Below are 20,722 nucleotides of genomic sequence, written 5' to 3' on the forward strand. Positions count from 1 at the left end.
CCGCATGCTAGCGTTTACGTTAGCCCAAGCTATAGCTTATAGCAAGGAGTCTGGCTTTAGATGGTAGACTCGCCAGCCAATGAGGGGGCAATGAGGGAGTGCTTCGCCAACCAATCAGGTAGCGGTATTGCCAGCCAATGATGGGGCAATGAGGGAGTGCTTCGCCAACCAATCAGGTAGCGGTATTTCCCTGCCACCCCCTACCATCCTAGGTTTCGCAAATTCGCAGCCCGCAGGCCGCTGGGCGTGGCGGAGCCCGCTGGGGGCGTGGCGGAGCGCCCAAATGCGCCTAACCAATGTGGGAATCGTTAGGACGCGAACGGGAGTGCTGGCTACAGAAAGAATAACCCAACCTAAATGTTGTCTCCCTAACTGTTAATAAATAGTATTATGTTGTATGTAATGTTCCTATTTCATTGTTAATATTTAATATTTAATATTCTTATTTCCTTATTTATATTTCGTATATACTATTTCCCTAAATAAATACATGTTCCTATTCATATTTCCTTGTCATAATTTACTTATTACTCATGAAAATTGTATTTGTCTACTTATACTAAGTGTTTAAACGTCTAGGCTATAACAAAGCTAGATTGATGTGAAATTGGAAATTGAAACGTCTGTTTAAACTGCATTTCAACAGCTATATATAGTCTGCCTTTAAAATGCCTATAGAAACAGTCGTTTCAATTTCACCTCCATTTGGCTTTGTTTTAGCCTAGACGTTTAAACACCGGTGTTTCAATGTCTAGGTTATAATTAAGCTAAATTTAGGCTAAATTGGAAATTGAAACAACGTCTATGTTTAGACGTTGAAATGCCGTTGAAACATAGAAAGGGAAACAACGTCTATGTTTCAACGGCATTTCAACGTCTAAAAATAGACGTTTTTTAAATATCCAAAATGGCCGATATTTAGCCTCGATTTGGCCTAGACGTCTACGGGCCATTTAGACGTTGTTTAGACGTCTAATCAACGTAAAATTGCTCACTGGGTTCTATCTCCGTTTAGAATGATAAGGTTCTATCTCCGTTTAGAATGATAAGGTTCTATCTCCGTTTAGAATGATAAGGTTCTATCTCCGTTTAGAATGATACGGTTCTATCTCCGTTTAAGGTTCTATCTCCGTTTATAATGATAAGGTTCTATCTCCGTTTAGAATGATAAGGTTCTATCTCCGTTTAGGGTAGTTCAGAGATATTGAGCGTCAACGTTTTTATATTCCATTATGTTTTGTGAGATGGAACCTTTGTATTTTATTAATTACTAACAAAAAAACTTCAACATTTTAAAAATAACACCACACAAGCATTAATAAACACCTAATGGATCAGAGTATGTAAAAAATTTAATGTTTACAAAAATGGAGATAGAACCTTAATTACATTATAATTAACGTCACGTAGTGCCTGACCGACCAGACCACCGGGCAGTAATCTAATTGTGATAGGGTCTGCAGGACATGTTTGGTCAGATGTGGTGTTAAAAAAGAAAACCATCTCTTGACTACAGATATGTTTCTTCCCATCTTTTGCACAAGTGAATCTAATACGTCTTGACCATGTTAGTTTACAGTCTAAAGTTACACAGAGACGCTTTGTTTCCTGTGCTTGCTCAATAGCAACATTGTTCATTACTAAATTCAGTTGTGGTTTTATTAGCACTTTCACAACCCAACACTGGTGTGTTAAACCGCCCACTGATCAGCAGGCGTGTTAAAATACCTGTTCTGCAGGTACGGTTTACTCTGCCTTGGAATACAGTATCCTCCTATGTGCACACACATTTAAACCACCCGTTTCTCTGTCTTCGTCTTTGTCTCTGTGCTCTCTCTCCAGGGGCGGATTTAGGATCGTAGGAGATCCGGGGCTTAGCCCAGAGGGAGAATATAATGTGCGCGCAAATTTTTTTGCCTTCAACCTTCAACTTACCACCACCTTAAAGCGGACAAAAGGCACTGGAGAACACATATACATTCACACCCTTTAATGAAGCAAACTAATTGTGGTGGTTCTGGGCACAGAGGGAGGTCAGCACACGTAGCTCCCCCTGTCAGTCACCATCATTTATATTTGTATAGAATTACATAATTGATGGGCTGAGGCTAGTTATGTTACAGTATGTATATCAGGGCAGACTCTGTGCTCACCACTTATATTGTATTTAGAGTCTTGTCCTGTGTTATATGACGATATATTACATGTATTGTTGGCCTGTGTATAGTACTGTGAAATCAAATCCCCCCTGGGATTTTAAACAAACTTAGTTAGTTAGAGTTACATCTTAGGATAGATTTGAGTCATGTTCTGTATACATACATACTACCATAAGGGCATACTTAATGTGGTTACTCCATGTTTACTAGCTGTAACATTAACGTTACATCATTCTTTTTCACTTGTTACTCAGTCAACCAGAGTGCAGATATCAAAGACTATCAGCCTGTTATTCACTTTATTTGAATAAGTATTATAAGTATAATATTACTTTATTTGAATAAGTATTATCCTTTGTTTGATTTCTTACCATGTACCGTAACAGTACCTTGCTATGTTTCATTTTCATTATAACATAACGTTATGTTATGATAGCCAGCTAGCATTAGCAAACCGGAAAAGTAGTGTCAGTGAGTCAGTCACCTTTCTAATAAGATTCACAAACCTGAAACATCATCTATGTCATCACTGCTGGTGAAGTCATTGTTGTCAGCTGCTGATACGGCTGCTGCAACAGTTCTTGGCGCTTGTTTTGTTGAAAACAACTTTCGGATATCCATCCTTACAATTGTGCAAGTCAGGCACTGATTGAGATCACTTCTTCTTCAGGGCAGGGCAGGCTACGCAGTATGCAGGCTAATGTCGCGCAGCTGCTGCCTCTCTGTTGGACTCCGGTACTGCACGTTACTCACGAGAGTTTTTTTTTTTTTTTTTTTTTTTTTTTTAAGTAAAACATTCGGGGCTTTTCAGAAAACATCCGGGGCTTGAGCCCCAGTAGCCACCCCCTAGCGCCGCCCCTGTCTCTCTCTCTCTCTCTCTCTCTCTCTCTCTCTCTCTCTCTCTCTCTCTCTGTTTCCCACTCTCACTCTCTGTGTGTATCAGGAGCAGAGTAAAAACACTGCAATAATAAATAATCTTGAGATTAACTCTCGGGGTAGTCAATCAGAGAATTATAAGAACACGTATGATATGTGGGCTAAATGATGTGCCGACACTCCAGCCCAGGAGGGGGTGGTAGATGCTTGATGTGACAACTGTCAACGATGCCGTCGAAGAAGAAGAAATCCTCCACTTCCTCCTTCACCTTCAGTTATCCGATCCCGCCATGACGACGAGACAACGAGGAACAGGGGGAAGACCGTCGATACGGATTTAAAGGATTTAAAACACGAGAAACATCACCTGGACACATAGAAGACGTCGCCTGGAAATAACACGCGTCGTTTTGGATAAAGAGGCTTCGCTACGTGGCTATCTTCTAAACCGGCAAATTTTGGTCATTCGCAAATTAGCTAGCCAATTGAGCTAACGTTAGCTTCGGGTATTATCTTTGTTTTTATTTTGAGTGGTTGGTAGGCCGCTGTTTTCTTCTCCTAGTTTTAGAACAGGTCTTATAACCCTGGACTAGCAAAACATTCTATATATGTGAGGACTGCGACCGTGAAAGGGATCCCTTTGAACGTTTTGGCTTGTTGTCGTGGATTTTCGGTCTTCGGACCGATTGCAGGTTTGGACTGCGCCACACGGCCGAGGGAGGCTCGACCTCGCATGGACTCACCCGCGGCGCCTCGCTGCTGACAGCGGCTAGAAGGCCCTTGTTTCGCGATAGACTTTTCGGGACAGACATAGCTCTGAAATTCACAATGGACACGCCTGGAATGATGGTGTTCTTGTGTTTTATTGGACTATAAAAAGAACTGACGAGACTAAAGACGCTGCTAGCTGGTGTTCTTGCCAAGCCTTTCACAACACCTGCGTTGGTGTCTCTTGGTCTGAAACAAGGACTTGATCTGTGCTCCCCCCCCTCCTTCGCTGAGTTCCCGTTTTGTCCGACATGTTGAATGTTTCCCCCCCCCACTATCATGACAGCTTGTGAGAGAGAGATGGTTGATAGAATATAGACAGCCCCAGAATCTTTGCCCCCATCAGCTTTCACGCTGGTATTGTTTTGTTATTCTAACTAACTTGTGTTTTTCCTGTTGAGTAAGTACTTCTAGTGGTGTGCAAAAATGTCGTGTGTTCACTATAAGTTTTCCTCCAAACTGGACTATAACACCGTCACCTTCGACGGGCTGCACATCACGCTGAGCGAGCTCAAGCGGCAGATCATGGGCCGGGAGCGGCTCAAGGCCACCGACTGTGACCTGCAGATCACGAACGCCCAGACTCGAGAAGGTACGGTGTTGTCTGACTTCTGGTGTTTTTGACGTGTCAATGCAGTGTTGCCAGGTCAGGTGTGCTTTGCGACTGGGTGGTGTTAATGCAATTGCATCGACTTGTTGTTTTGCATATAGTTGTATGAATGTTTATTCGAGCGCCGCAGAGCTGACCGCTGCTTTTTTCCATTTCCTCTTCAGAGTACACCGATGACGAGGCTCACATCCCCAAACACTCGTCGGTGATTGTCCGACGCACCCCCATCGGCGGCATCAAGCCCTGTGGCAGAACGTTCATTGTGTACGTATGATAATTCTGGAGTCAAATGTCATTCTTTTCTGAATAAATCGCGTATTCAAATATACCTAAATCCAAGAAGGATAGTTCACTTTTTATTTTATTTTGTAACACCTTATACAGCCCGTTCCAAATTATTATGCAAATGATCTTTTTCTCAGATTTTCCTAAATAGTCGATGCAAATGACAATCAGTATAATTTAAGTCATCAACCGTTAGAGTATAATTCAAATTTTATTGAACAAACCTCCCAATGATAACAGTATTTTTTATTTATTTATAAAAAACTCAAAATCCACTGTTCCAAATTATTATGCACAACAGAGTTTCAAAACATTTTATAGGTTGTAAAGAACTAAAAATGGTAATTTGATGAATGTAGGGTTAGGAGGTCATATTAGGAGGTCATATTTACTGAAATCAAGTCAAGTTACATGTTAACATAGGACCCCTTCTTTGATATCACCTTCACAATTCTTGCATCCATTGAACTTGTGAGTTTTTGGACAGTTTCTGCTTGAATTTCTTTGCAGGATGCCAGAATAGCCTCCCAGAGCTGCTGTTTTGATGTGAACTGCCTCCCACCCTCATATATATATTTTGCTTGAGGATGCTCCAAAGGTTCTCAATAGGGTTGAGGTCAGGGGAAGATGGGGGCCACACCATGAGTTTCTCTCCTTTTATGCCTATAGCAGCCAATGGCACAGAGGTATTCTTTGCAGCATGACAGTGGGCTCAGAAATACATGAAGACTAATTTCCAAACAGTCTTGTTTACTGATGAGTGCCGTGCAACCCTGGATGGTCCAGATGGATGGAGTAGTGGATGGTTGGTGGATGGCCACCATGTCCCAACAAGGCTGCGACGTCAGCAAGGAGGTGGCGGAGTCATGTTTTGGGCCGGAATCATGGGGAGAGAGCTGGTAGGCCCTTTTAAGGTCCCTGAAGGTGTGAAAATGACCTCGGCAAAGTATGTAGAGTTTCTGACTGACCACTTTCTTCCGTGGTACAAAAAGAAGAACCGTGCCTTCCGTAGCAAAATCATCTTCATGCATGACAATGCACCATGTCATGCTGCTGCTATAGGCATAAAAGGAGAGAAACTCATGGTGTGGCCCCCATCTTCCCCTGACCTCAACCCTATTGAGAACCTTTGGAGCATCCTCAAGCAAAATATATATGAGGGTGGGAGGCAGTTCACATCAAAACAGCAGCTCTGGGAGGCTATTCTGGCATCCTGCAAAGAAATTTAAGCAGAAACTGTCCAAAAACTCACAAGTTCAATGGATGCAAGAATTGTGAAGGTGATATCAAAGAAGGGGTCCTATGTTAACATGTAACTTGACCTGTTAAGATGTTTTTGTTTGAAATAGCTTTTGATTTCAGTAAATATGACCTCCTAACCCTACATTCATCAAATTACCATTTTTAGTTCTTTACAACCTATAAAATGTTTTGAAACTCTGTTGTGCATAATAATTTGGAACAGTGCATTTTGAGTTTTTTATTTAAAAAAAAAAAATACTGTTATCATTGGGAGGTTTGTTCAACAAAATTTGAATTATACTCTAACGGTTGATGACTTGAAAATTATACTGATTGTCATTTGCATCGACTATTTAGGAAAATCTGAGAAAAATATCATTTGCATAATAATTTGGAACGGGCTGTAGACAGATGGTTCCTTAGCCTGAAAGTAGTCAATGGGGCCAGGAAAAACTGTAATCCATGTTTCATCCACTATTAGAAAAGTGAACTTTAGCCATCGCTAATAATTTAAAAAAAATGGGTGTGTATGGGCAGTGTTTCCTCCAGGAATTTTTACAATGGTGGCGGGTAGCGTTGACCGCGCGCGCTCGCGATTTTTTCCGCGTGCACGCGCATGAAACGCGCACGCGCGCTCAAAACAACGACGTAATTTCAGCCAAAACTCGAGGATGGCCCAAAAAAATTACATGTTTTCCCGTACTTCTCCCGTGTGTCTCTTATTGTCTGTGTCTGCAAGTTTTTCCAGCATGTAATTCCGTTGTCAATAAAAAATTCGTCTCCCCTTCTTTTCATTATCATTATGGAGGCTTTATGGTTGTTGTAACTATTATGGGAAGCGGTTGACACAGTAGCCGCTTTTCGTGTACGCTGCAGTGGATCCCTTCACAACGCAGAAGAAAGAGGAGAGAGAAAACATTGTCAATGTGCAGGGAAGAATCATGTATCAGCAGGGTTCAACAGTAACGCTTGCCTGGGGCAAGTAAAAAAATTCGCCGGGTTTGTTTGCGCGAGCCCGAAGACGCTGCTGGATCCTGGATCTGTTTACCTGTGTGCAGGAAGAAAAACAGACGGAGCAGGCGCCAGACCAGACTAGATGATTGTGGAGTGAAGAGATTATTAAAGCGTACGCGATGCGACGGGTGATCGACAAGCACGTACACTAGGGATGGACGGTTTCCAATTATTGAAACCGAAAAACCGTCAAAGACTAAAACCGGGGTTTTCCGGTTAACCGAAAAATAAATGTAAAAAAAAAAAAAAAAACGCCAATTTCAAATAATTGAGCCCTACTGCTACAATACACTCATGTCGAACACCATTAAAACACCGTAAGCACAGTCGCAACACATTTAGGCTACTTAGTTTCACAAATATAAGTGGAAAGGCAGACTTTTGTAAGCTACACCATACAAGAAAACACATGAACACTTAACACACCAGCTCCGCTGATCCAGGGTGCACGCCTGCACGGAAGATCATCTCTTGGAACAGCGTTTTCATTGAATGAACTGCTTTCTCAATATCTTGGTTCTTAGACAAAGTTTCAGCTGCTGCTCAATGTATTTAAATATTGCTCAATAATCACTGAAATATTAGACTTAGAATTATGCAGTGAACATACTTAAAGCTTTTCATAAAAACCACATGCCGCGAGACTGACTCGTCCTGAACTGTCGTAAGTCAATCAACAAAGAATGCCCCATCAAAATAAAAGTGCCCATGGTAGAGCTGTCAAAATAGAGCTTTCAAAATAAATGTACTAATACAGATAGAGATAAATACAGAACTACCTTTGCGTCACTAAGTGACCGCGTATCTTCTGAGACATGCGTTCTGTCATCACTTTCAGTAGCGCCTTCACACACAGTGGCGCTGTGCACAAACACTCTTGATCCGTATAGCTCTTGTTTTATTATATTGTGGTTTAGTAAATACTGCACTTGGAGTTACATTCAATGCATGATTTGTGCTATAGAACATAAATAAAGTTTGATTGATTGATTGATAAAAAAAACGGTTTCAGACGGTTTTGATAAAAAACCGTTTCTATTTTTAGAAACCCCGGTTTTCGGTATAACCGAAAAACCGTCCATCCCTAACGTACACTTTCATAATATCTTCACTCCACGATCATCTAGTCTGGTCTGGCGCCTGCTCCGTGTTCTTCCTGCACACCGATGCACAGATCCAGGATCCAGCACCGTCGTCGCGCATAATTGTAACATTTGAAGTAGTTTGTAGACTACACGCAGCCTAGATGTATTCGACCAATCACAAAACAGTTTTGCAAGCGCGTCGCTTCGCGCTTGTGGGTGTGTCTAGCGCTGTGAAGGTCTGAAAAGCGGCCTAAATCTTTTTTTTTTTTTTTTTTGAGAAATCTGAATGGTGGCGGAGGAAATTCCATCGTGGCGGCCCGCCACGATGAAATGCATGTAGAGGAAACACTGTATGGGAGCTATAGACAAAGTTCAACATTTGCGGCCAAATCACCTCAAGGTCACTGCTAACCCGAGTCAGGAGGTTCATTTGACTTGAATTGGCCTTTGCAATGTTGAACCTTGTCCATTGCTACCATAGATTATTTTCCTAGCGGTGGCTAAAGTTAGCTGAAGTTACCATGCATTACCCTTTCTTCTGGCCCATGTACTCATTTAATGGTAAGGAACCATCTGGGTAAATCTAAGAATGACATCATACAGAGCAGGGTTCAGGGATCACCCGTACGCTTTGATAATATCTTCACTCCACGATCATCTAGTCTAGTCTCGCGCCTGCGCCGTCTATTGTTTGTTGGCGAATGTTTTACTTGGTCCGGGCAAGTAAAACGGCGTTACTGTCGAACCCTGCAGAGGTACTCATGCTGTGTTAGTAAAGTTACTCATGCTGTCCCCTCTGTGTTGTTCTGTTTCTAGTGATCGTTCTGAAATGGCTGTTGGATCCACAAGACCCGTATGTAAACCACACTCATTCCCTTTTTACATTGTAGACATGTAGCAGGAGCCTTTATCCACCGCGACATACGAGCAAAGTACATTTGTCTTAAGAGTGATTGATGTAAACACTGTTGTAAACACACCTCACACTGTAGGCTTAGTGGGTCAAATCAACGGCACACTTGAATGACTCTGTGAGTTGTATATCATGTGTGGTGGTCGGCCTCTACTGTTCCCCTGTGTGTAAATGTGTTATTTCACCTGTGATTGGTGTTCTGTGTCCTGATTGACAGATGACTGAACATGTTGTTGACTTGTCAACCCCCAATGTATTTCATACTGAAATGGTTCTATGCACCGGGTAGCCTGCTTCTGAACAGGCATATTTGTTTGGTTAATGATAAACTGTTTTTGACTGAAAAAATATTATTATTGCTTATTTATTTTCAATGGAAGTTCTACTTTTCTTTCACTTTCACTGGTGTCATAGCAATGACTAAGTTTGTGACTAAGATTGACTGTAATTCTCATTAACAATACGACTAATGTGGTGTGTATGTGTGCGCGTGTGTGTGTGTATGTGAACGTGTGCACGTCTGTGGTAAGTGGTAATGTGGCCTCTCCACTACTCCTAAACGTACATTTAATCACTCTGATGTTTCGCCCCACAACGCATAAACTGATTGACATTTTTCCTGTCCAAATGCAGAATGGAAATGTTGTTCTTACATCTGATTCTGAAATTAATATGGGCTGGATATGCTTGATCTGTTGGGCGTAAATAGGATCTTTTACTACGAAAAATACAATGCATTAATTCACATTTTGTCTCCTCTGCAACAATTGCAGCTTACTGCTAAACTGTGTTTGTCACTGTGGAACTGAGAGAAAGAAAAGAAAAAAAGCCCCTGATAATGATATCCGGTTATAACATCACTGAGGTGCTATTATTACATCACTGAGGTCTACTTCACTGTATCGAGCCTTTCCGTGGTTCCCATGGTGACAGTGCTGGTGTTCCATGTTCCGCTGTAAAGCTGCAGAACTGTCAATAAAGCGTTTGTGTGTTCTGTGAGAGAACTTTGCACCAGACCCTGTGTGTTCCCTTTGCAGTGTTCCACCAGCCCTGTTGCTGCTGCTGCCTCTCTGATGATGATGATGATGATGATGAAGAGTTAATTCATAAAACAAACTGAGACCTCACCACCTCAAACCCCCCCACCCCTCCCAATCTGTGGACTATTTAGTAGTTATTGTAGTAGACATAACCGTTTTTTGCATGTATTTTATATACTAGTTACGAGTTACTGTTCTGCTAAATATTTACGGGATGGTTCATCCCAAAATCAAAGCTCGACGGACATTAACAAACTTTAATGAAATTATGTAATGCGAAGCTGAGTGTTTTCCACATCATTCTTAGTGTATATCCACTTTTATTCAATAAGACACATTTTCAAGCTTCAACCCCAGCTGTCTGATAAACTTTGATTTGGGGCTGAAACATCCACTCAACTATCGTCTATTATTTACAGTCTTATGGTAGACTTCCTGGGGTGGTTAATTTGACAGAGTAAACCTTCCAGGCTCTGAATAGAAACCCTCCATCGGACATGGTTGAGGGGGGGGGGGGGGAATGACTCAAGTCTTCCTCCATTCCGCCTCTCCTTCTCCTTCCCAAAAGTGCACCGGAGGAGAGAGTCAGAGGTGAGCCAACCTCGGTTGTGCCGGTGAAAGAGAAAGGGATGAGAGGAATTGAGGAAAGGTATTTTGAGATTCTCCTCCAGTCTCAGGCTTTAACTAGCCCCCCTACCCACACCCCCCCTGAGGCAAGCTGAGGGCAGGCACGGGTCAGGAGGCGATGCTGTGTTCTGGTCCGCGGGGCATGCCGGGGGTTTGAACTGTGTCGGTGGTCCTGAGGTCGCCAGCGTTGTCTGCACGTTAACTCTGTTGTCCTGATCATTATTCTGATTCTCCTCCAGACTGACTCCTCTCCGTCTATGTCACTGGCCCAGCTCTCCAAGGTACTGTGTGTGTGTGTGTGTGTGTGTGTGTGTGTGTGTGTGTGACATCCAGTATCCGTATGCCCTGTTATCCCACCTTTTTTCCCCCACCAAATGAAACTGATGCCAATGTCAATTCTTGGTTGTCCTCTCCCCTCACCCGTACCCCTCCTCCTCTCACCACTGTCTGTCTCTCGTTCCTCACCCTCGCCTCCATCTCAGACTGCCAACCTGGCCGAGGCCAACGCCTCAGAGGACGACAAGATCAGAGCCATGATCTCCCAGTCCAACCACGACTACGACCCCATACAGTGAGTACACACACACAGACGGTCTTGTGTATCGTGTTGTCCACTTGGATCAAGTGAACACACCTCACAAACTGTCTTCTATTAATGTCTGTGTGAAGCATGTCATGTTGCCAAACAGGACGAAACACACAGTTTAGAACTCAGTTCAATGCGCTTTGAGATTTGATCAATGAAAATATGATATGAATATAATATGAAGTATTATTGTTGCGTTTCTCCTCAGTTACTCCAAGAAGGCCCTGGGACCCCCTCCAGCCCACTACACATGCTACCGCTGTGGGAAGAGTGGCCACTACATACGACACTGCCCTATGCAAGTGGTACGCACGCTTGCACACGCAACTCCCGCACACATGACACACTACTAATACCCCTGGCAGTAAACCTAACCTGTCTTACGGAGGGTCAACTGCTTTAACTAAAGGCCAAACAAGCATTTCCCTCCTGAGCCACCCATCCCCTCTCTCCTGTAAGGCAAGGGGCAATTCAAAGTGCTTTACATATAGCATTAAAAATGCTAGAAGGAGGATAGTAAGAAAATAAAAATGACAAGAATAGATACATATATAGAGAGAAAATAAATAAATAAACATTCAAACAAGATAATAGACAATGAATACAAAAATATAGATAAGTGTTATGTCTCTCAGAGAGATAAACCTCTGCACCTTGTATAAGTATCCTACCATGATAGAGGATTAAGGTGTCAGATTATCACAGGTAGTGGCTGCACCAGGGTTTCCGTTATAAAAAATTGGTGCCGGTCAACGTGTCCGGGAAGATTTCAATGTGTCGGACAAACGGGAGAAATTCCGGTCATCATATTAAAATATAATATAGGTGTTTGTCGCGGTGATTAGCTGTTGTGTAGGCCTATGCCATTTAATGTCTATTTCTCATCCGATACGATTAGATGCAAACTATATAATTAATAATATAGTCTTTCATGATTCGCATGCGCTACTATGGCATATGTCCAGGGCTGCACGCGCGCCACACTGGGCAGCCTAGTCACCTTTGCTACTTTGAATTACGACTGTAGGCCACTTTAAGATGTTTATTTCAATTGCATTAATGGTATTTGAGTATGTAATTGGTCATTTTAAGTATGCCTAGTTTAGCTTTTGATGGCTATTTGAACAGACCGCATCGATCGATCAATGAACGGACTCCACATTACGTTAACTGAAGTGTGTTAAATAGTTTCACGACAGTAATGTAAGTTTTCTATATTCTCTTTCCAGTTTTACCCTTTCTATCAATAAAACAACGTCATTTCTATAACCACGTCTCGCTGATTGGGAAGGCATTAAGTCTAGCTGCCTGTCAAATCATACTTACTCGGACTCGGGAGTATGAGAATGGGGAGGATGTATCGGGGGGATACACACCCGTGGACTATTTCAATTTAGTGGCACAAATTAAACTCTAACACTATAGATAGACTAAATTGAACTAAAATGATGGACACCGACTGGGGGGGGGGGGGGAAGACAGGTCTCAAATGTGGAACAATTATAACATTTAATACATAAAGATAAAACATACACAAATATATAACATTGATATCCCTAAACTCAAATGTAGTGTGGTATTGTCAACCTAATCTAATCAATCCTAATCTAATGGTACTAGTAGCCCAGGTTGTCGATAGTAGCGCACGTGGAGATGGACGAATGTAGAGGAGGAAAGTTCAATGGAAACTCCCGGAGTAGAAGAGGTAGCCAGGGGGAGTAGAAAAGGTAGCCAGGGGGATGTTGTACTCTGAATCTCCCGACTCAGGGCTGGAACGGGCACGGCAGGCTCAATCAATGAACGGGGAGGAGATGGCTAGCGTCCTTTACTAGCCGCATCTCACGGCCCTCGGTGGTCATTCACTGTGCTCTAGCACATCCAAAACACGCAGAACAATAACCTTGACTCCGGTCACTGCAGTGGTTTTATTTAGACTAGATCAAACTAAATTAACTGACGAATTTCTCCCTCACAACTCCCGAAAGGTACCCTCACTCTCCGCAAACCACAAACTACTACTTGTGAGACAGGGTTGCCAGATGAGTCGGGTTACCGCCGAATGGGCTACTGGGTTTAGCGGTTATTTAGCGGACTAGTTAGGCTGTAAATTGTCAATCCCATCTGGCAACCCTGCCGCTGTTTGTTCATCGCGTAGGCTAGTCTACACATTAACTCTTTGACTGCCAGCCATGTTCAGAGCGGAGAGCTCCACACTGCCAGACTTTTGGGGCATTTTCGCTGAACTTTGAAGACCCACCAAATATTGACTTTTCGGACTACATAAACATTGAACATATCTACCAAAACTTTAGACTCTCTTCTTTCATCAGAAAAAGAAAGTTTGTTTCTAGCCTCTTTGAGGGTTTAGAAATCGGCCGTAGAACATAGGGTGGTTTCAGCAAAAACACCTGATTTTGACCAATAAACAGAGAAAACAAGCTTTTTCTGCAGAACTTCTTTTTTTTTTTTTTTTTTACTTTTTCTGTATCATCCGACTCTGAACTGTTTGAAGAGTCGCGCGATGGCCGCAATGCTCCGCGCCGCAATGCTCCGCGCCGCGTTTGGCACATACCCTGATCCGTTTCGCCATTACTACAACCCACAGCAAGCCACTTCCTTCTCCAGGCTTTTATCAAACTACTGCCCCCATCTGGGACCGAAATACATTACACCCAAGTCTGAAATTCACTCGCTAGGTGTAGAACATGTCAATAACGCGATCCCTGCGAAAAAAAAAAAAATTCTATAAGACGCCAATTGGCGTCTTTGGCAGTCAACGTTACTATTCTATAAGACGCCAATTGGCGTCTTTGGCAGTCAATGAGTTAATAATCAAATAAAAAAATATAGCCAATATGTTCGTCTTTTTTAATGTAGAAGGAATCAGAATATGTGACAAATTATTTTTAGCAAATTGTATTCAAATTGTGCTTAGAGGGAATTATTTTCACCGGACATTATGACCGAAGAGGTTTAAATATGTCGGACTTCAACAGATTTTACCGGACAAAGACCGGTAATTACCGGTTAACGGAAACCCAGGGCTGCACATATGAATGTTTCAAGACGTCAGCTCCGGCCTGTCGGCTGACTAATGCGTGATGGCAAAAAAAACAAAAACAAAACGGAACAGCCTAGGATTTGATTGGCATCCCAAGACAGTGTTATTTGAATCAGGGTTCCCACGGGTCCTTGAAATCCTTGAAAGTTTGTGAAAAAGAAATCAAGGTCAGAAATCAAAGTGTTTTACTTTTACTAGCTCGTCAACTAGTTCTCTCTCTAACTGTGCCGTGTTGGGTCCTTGAATTTGAGGGAATTGAGTCTTGAAAGTCCTTGAAAGGTCCGACATCCGCTTTTGTAGCCTGTGTGAGCTCCGAAATAATTAGGAGCATTAAAAACATGATCCTGCACACAGTGGCTCTCTATCCCCCTCCACCCCCACAGGCTCTTCCACACGTGCTGCTCGACGAGACGAAGGTCTGTAAGCCGATGTTCCTAGACTACATCACAGCCTATGCTTATTTTATTCGCGTGGATCGTACAATATTCAATAGCGTTCTTAAAAGCAGCCCACAGATTTCGGGTTAGTCCATAGCTGGGTGGGAGTCACAGTGAACGGGAGAATCACAATGACCTTTATTAGATGTACAAGTACACAAGAGTAAACATCTTTGGCTTAGGTTCTTCCACATTGGGATTGCAGCAAGATACAAAATCACAATAATAGAGTCAAGTAAAATAAGTAACTTGGGTGATAATAAAGTGATGGTCGTCGCACTAGAGCGGAAACAAGTCGTACTACAGTAGAATTGAGAAGCAGGGGTGCGTAGTCTGTGCGAGGTACCGTTTTGACGGTAACCTACAGTAACTGTCTGAATGACTTCAGGGCTGGGCCGTTTTTAACAATGACATTGTCACGAGGTGGGAAAGCGGATCCCGGGGAAGGAACAGCCCAAGAATAGCCCACAGAAAGGTTTCCAACAGAAGCCCAGCATATCAGATGTTCCCCCCCACCCGTCTGTCTCTCAGACTAGCGGGCTCGCTGCCTCTCTCATGCCCCGTGTTGGTAGTGTCGCCCGTTCATTAGCGGCTCAGCGACAGTATTGTTTGAAAGCAGTCGATCGATTGTTTCTTTTTGACAACTGATGTAGCGTGATCCTCAGGCCCTCCGTCGCTCTCCGCCCTGTCCCCGTCCTGACCCCGAGTTAACCCTCGCTCCACACACACTCAAAGTCGTTGCCTAGAAAAGCTCCTGTTTGTAGTTTTGACAACACGAGTGGTTTGTTCCGTGTGGATGTGTGAATTGACCGTGCTTTAATTATTAAACAGTGTCATTTGAAATCAGCCCACAGATTTGGGTGAGTTGGAGGTTGTTGAGAGCACAGATTGTGCAAGGCAGCTGACTATTCATAATAATAATTATTATAATTATAATATTATATATGCCATTTAGCTGACACTCGCATCCAAAGCGACTTACATAGCGGTGGGCGCGTACATTTTTCTGCACGTATGGTCCCAGTAGGAATCGAACCCACAACTTAAAGTGTTGTTAGCGCTGCGCTCTACCAACCGAGCCACTCTATAATTGCCTGTTAAATCCATCCTCAACCTAGCGTTACTTTTTCTATTGTGCCTGTTTGAGAGACAGCCCGTTGAGCGCCAGGGTTTGAGCGTAGGAGCTGAGGCAGGCTGAACGTGGACTCACGGCTGTTACATAACCTGTTACTAACCTGATACTAACCTGATACTAACCTGATACATAACCTGCGCACGCTGCATGGAGAGGGACGCCCACGGATCGCTGCTCTAACTTTCTTTCATTATGAATATACACTGATTCTTATAATAATAAGTACTTTTTATTTGTATAGCGTTTTTCCTGCAAACGTTGCAGCTCAAAGTGCTCCAATCATTATATAATCATAATTAAATTATTTAGTCATTTATACTTTACTCTTGACTTGAACATATTTGTTGAGGTTGCATCCCTAATGTGAACTGGCAGTGCATTCCACAATTTGGGTGCATAAAATGAGAATGCAGCCTCACCAAATCTCTTCTTTTGTACATATGGTACACAGAGAAAACCAGAGTCAGAAGACCTGAGAGCTCTATTGGGCTGATATGCTAGCAAAAGGTCTTTCGGATATTCTGGTGCTGTGCCAGTGAGAGCTTTATAAACAAGCATATCCCTATACACTGATGCTTATGGGTGATGTAGACTTACTGTGATGTCAGCAAAAATATGATGTCCTATTACTGACACCAGTTGCCCCGTGTTACCGACTTTTACGGAAAAGAATAACCTGAAAATAAACAGAACTACGTGACACAAGAAATTCACACGTCACTCTCACGGGTAGTCTGAGTGGTTGAGCCAAACACTGACTGGCCGAGCACTGCGGGAGGTTACCTGGGTTACCTGCTGCACAATCCCCTGTTGCAAAGTCTGTTATGTAATGCTCTATGTCGCTGGGACCAAAACGGCATACACACTGCACAGCAATACATCTGAGTCCTTCTCAGATACAGCACATTTTTTTCCACTGAGGGTGATGGATTGGTTCTGCCTCCTTCTCTCTCTCTCTCTCTCTCTCTCTCTCTCTCTCTCTCTCTCTCTCTCTCTCTCTCTCTCTCTCTCTCTCTCTCTCTCTCTCTCTCTCTCTCTCTCTCTCTCTCTCTCTCTCTCTCTCTATCTTTTTTTGTGTGTGTGTTAGGATAAGAGTGTGGAGGCTCCCAAGCCGGTGAGGACCAGTAAAGGTATTCCTCAAAGCTTCATGGTCAAGGCAGAGCCGGGGACTAAAGGGGCCATGCTGACCAGCACTGGAGAATACGCCATACCTGCCATAGATGCGTACGTCTCACACACACACTCACACACTTTCACACTCTTCATCTCGTATCTTCATGTGTTTGTGATTGAGGTCACGTGGTGAAATGGTGGTTAATGCTGTGTGTGTGTGTGTGTCTACACAGCGAGGCGTACGCGCTGGGGAAGAAGGAGCGTCCCCCGTTCGTCCCCCGGGAGCAGTCGTCCTCGGAGGACGAGTCGGACCCCATCCCTGACGAGCTGCTCTGTCCCATCTGCAACGACCTGATGGCCGACGCCGTGGTGATCCCCTGCTGTGGCAACAGTTACTGTGACGACTGTGAGTCCACCCCCTCTGTGACATCACACCCCTCTGTTACATCACACACAGACTAGGGCTGCACGATTTGGGGAAAAAATCGAATTGCGATTATTTGGACAGATATCGCGATTGCGATTAATTTGCGATTATTATTTTTTTAAATAGCAAAAAAAAAAAAAAAAGGGAGTTTTTGTAAAGTGTGGCCATATCTCCGGCTAGGAAGGTCGTATCAACGTGCAGTTTGTTTGTACGTCTTCAGGGGACTTAGAGGCTCCCTCCTCTAGCACCCCCACAGCCCGAGCTACGAGTGAAAGAACTAAACTTACATTGGGTTGCTTTAAAGTTGGGTTGCTTTAAAATCAAGCTTCAGATTAAAACATGTGATGGAGCATTACTAACCTGACTCAGGTGGTTTGTTTCACACAACCATCTAGGAAAGCTTAATTGGAAGCTGTTTGGAAAAGGGCAGGTACTTTCAAAAAATACTTGGCAGGTGATTGGATGAATCTATCTATCACCTATTTTCAGAGAGCATTACCACATGATACCATCAAACTATTAACTGCTCTAATTCTAATGCAAGGATGAGAACTTAAAAGATATGAATTGGGACAACATATTTATTTATGGTTTTTTTAAACAGCAACACCATTTTGTTTCTCTCAACAAGTGTCTTTTTTTTTAACGTTCATTGACGTTGACGTTCATTGACGTTGAATCCGACGCGCTGTATGACGTATCCCATACGGGTAGTGGTGTTTCTCAACCCTCTCCTCGGGGCGCCCCAGCCGCTCCACATATTTGATCTGTTCCACCACCAGCACACCTGATTCAACTAATCAAGTCCAAAGCAATTATGATTTGGACTTGATTAGTTGAATCAGGTGTGCTGGTGGTGGAACAGATCAAATATGTGGAGCGGCTGGGGCGCCCCGAGGAGAGGGTTGAGAAACACATAGTGAGTTGGACTTGTGATCGGAAGGTTGTGAGTTCAAATCCCGCCTGAAACCACACCACTACTAGTGTGCCCTTGAGTAAGGCACTTAGCCCTCAGTTACTCCAGGGGGAATGTCCCTGTAATTCGTAATTGTAAATCGCTTTGGATTAAAAAAGCGTCTGCTAAATGGCAAAAAAAAAAAAAGAAAAAAACGCAGGCAAATCGCAGGCTTTGCAATTAGCTAATCGCGTCATTTCAAATCGCGATTTCGATTTAAAATCGATTAATCGTGCAGCCCTAACACAGACACCCCTCTGTTACATCACACAGACACCCCTCTGTTACATCACACACAGACACCCCTCTGTTACATCACACACAGACACCCCTCTGTTACATCACACACAGACACCCCTCTGTTACATCACACACAGACACCCCTCTGTTACATCACACACAGACACCCCTCTGTTACATCACACACAGACACCCCTCTGTTACATCACACACAGACACCCCTCTGTTACATCACACACAGACACCCCTCTGTTACATCACACACAGACACCCCTCTGTTACATCACACACAGACACCCCTCTGTTACATCACACACAGACACCCCTCTGTTACATCACACTAGTGTTGCACGATATACCGGTACCAACGATATACCGCGGTGCCAAAATGTCACGGTGCCTACTATACCATAAGCTTTATACAACGGTACTACCGTGGAATACTATACTACCGTGTTGAACACGGTACCAGCGGGGCAATGTGTTACCTCTATTACCAAATTCACTGGTTCTGCTAATGAGGACAAGACTGGCTCGCGACACCGTTGTGACAGATCGCAGTTTGTTTGCTCGCGCACATCTCCGCAGTCACAATATTACCATATTGACGTTATCTGGATGTCTGTCTGGGCGCGAGTAAAAAGAATTCAGCCGGTTTACGCTGATTGGTTAGTCCGCGGAGTCAATCAAAACCCACGTGGTTGTCGGGGGATACACGCCGCCGGTACGGTACCCCCCCCCCCCTACTTGAACCGGAGGAAATAATAATAGCAAATCAAGAACAAGTCGTGAGTTTAGAATGATAAGGTTCTATCTCCGTTTAGAATGATAAGGTTCTATCTCCGTTTAGAATGAGAAGGTTCTGTCTCCGTTTAGAATGAGAAGGTTCTGTCTCCGTTTAGAATGAGAAGGTTCTGTCTCCGTTTAGAATGAGAAGGTTCTGTCTCCGTTTAGAATGAGAAGGTTCTGTCTCCGTTTAGAATGATAAGGTTCTATCTCCGTTTAGAATGATAAGGTTCTATCTCCGTTTAGAATGATAAACAAGTTTCAGTTTTTAATGCATTCAGAGCATGGGGATATTTCCAATGTCATATTTTCTAATGTATCTGACAACCACTTTTATGTTGATAAAATGCAATGGACCTATCGCTAAGCCACGCCCCAAAATAGAAATTGTCCAATCATATCACAGCAAAACTATTCTACTAAAATTCTCGGCCTCGTAACATAATTGCGTCTAATTTAGTGAATCATTGACATTATGATACATTTATACATCATCACTGATCATCATCCTGCTGCTGTGTAGCCTTTGTATGAACATATACATTTACCTCATGAGCTTATTACATCTAAACTTGGAAGTAGCCCTCTATATTTTTGATATGCCAGTGTTTGCTTTTACTTTTCAAGTTCGTGAAAAAGACCCCACAGACAGACAGACAGACAGACAGACACACACACACACACACACACACACACACACACACACCTACTTTGCTATACTCTTGCAAAAGGCCAGTTGGTCTGTTTGATGTTTCAAACTACTTATTAATAAACATGTTATTCACAAAAATATCGGTTTCAGTACTTTTACTTACCTGTAGAGTTACAGTGTAATGCATTACATGCATGTTATTCATGCACCACTCATTAAGTTATTGTAACTTGTATAAATACATTGCATGTTCATAAAAATAAAAAGTGTTACAAAAGTGCCGCGGTATCGCGATACTACTCAGTATCGTGATACTTGGGCTGGTATAGTATCGCAGGGTAAAATATTGGTATCGTGACAACACTACATCACACACAGACACCCCTCTGTTACATCACACACAGACACCTCTGTTACATCACACACAGACACCTCTGTTACATCACACACAGGCACCTCTATTACATCACACACACACACCCTTCTATTACATCACACACAGACACATCTGTCTGAATTTCCGAACGCACCCATAGAAACAGAGATGCACACTCCCTGAGCACTTTATTAGGAACACCCGTCAACAGTCCAAGCTGGTGGAGGTGGTGTCATGGCGTGGGGAATGTTTTCTTGGGCCCTTTAATACCAATCAATCATCGCTTGAATTGAGTGTTGTTTCTGACCATGTGCAGCCCTTCATGGCCACAATGT

At 43.1% G+C, this 20,722-nt stretch overlaps 1 protein-coding gene across 1 annotated transcript in view; it reads left to right on the top strand.

Moving 5' to 3' along the window:
• The first annotated feature begins 3,362 nt into the window (after positions 1-3,362).
• The window catches only part of LOC308150118 (uncharacterized protein), a 32,044-nt gene continuing 14,684 nt past the window's right edge, over positions 3,363-20,722 (top strand). Inside the window, exons 1-8 of the mRNA XM_080522983.1 lie at positions 3,363-4,395; positions 4,578-4,677; positions 8,856-8,892; positions 10,859-10,900; positions 11,102-11,190; positions 11,414-11,510; positions 16,926-17,062; positions 17,185-17,357. Of these exons, the coding sequence (XP_080379109.1) occupies positions 4,230-4,395; positions 4,578-4,677; positions 8,856-8,892; positions 10,859-10,900; positions 11,102-11,190; positions 11,414-11,510; positions 16,926-17,062; positions 17,185-17,357 (841 nt within the window). The 5' untranslated portion in view covers positions 3,363-4,229. The remainder of the gene's footprint in view (positions 4,396-4,577; positions 4,678-8,855; positions 8,893-10,858; positions 10,901-11,101; positions 11,191-11,413; positions 11,511-16,925; positions 17,063-17,184; positions 17,358-20,722) is intronic.

The sequence above is a fragment of the Nansenia antarctica genome (genome assembly GCF_963989245.1).
Source record: "Nansenia antarctica genome assembly, chromosome: 2".
NCBI lineage: Eukaryota > Metazoa > Chordata > Actinopteri > Argentiniformes > Microstomatidae > Nansenia > Nansenia antarctica.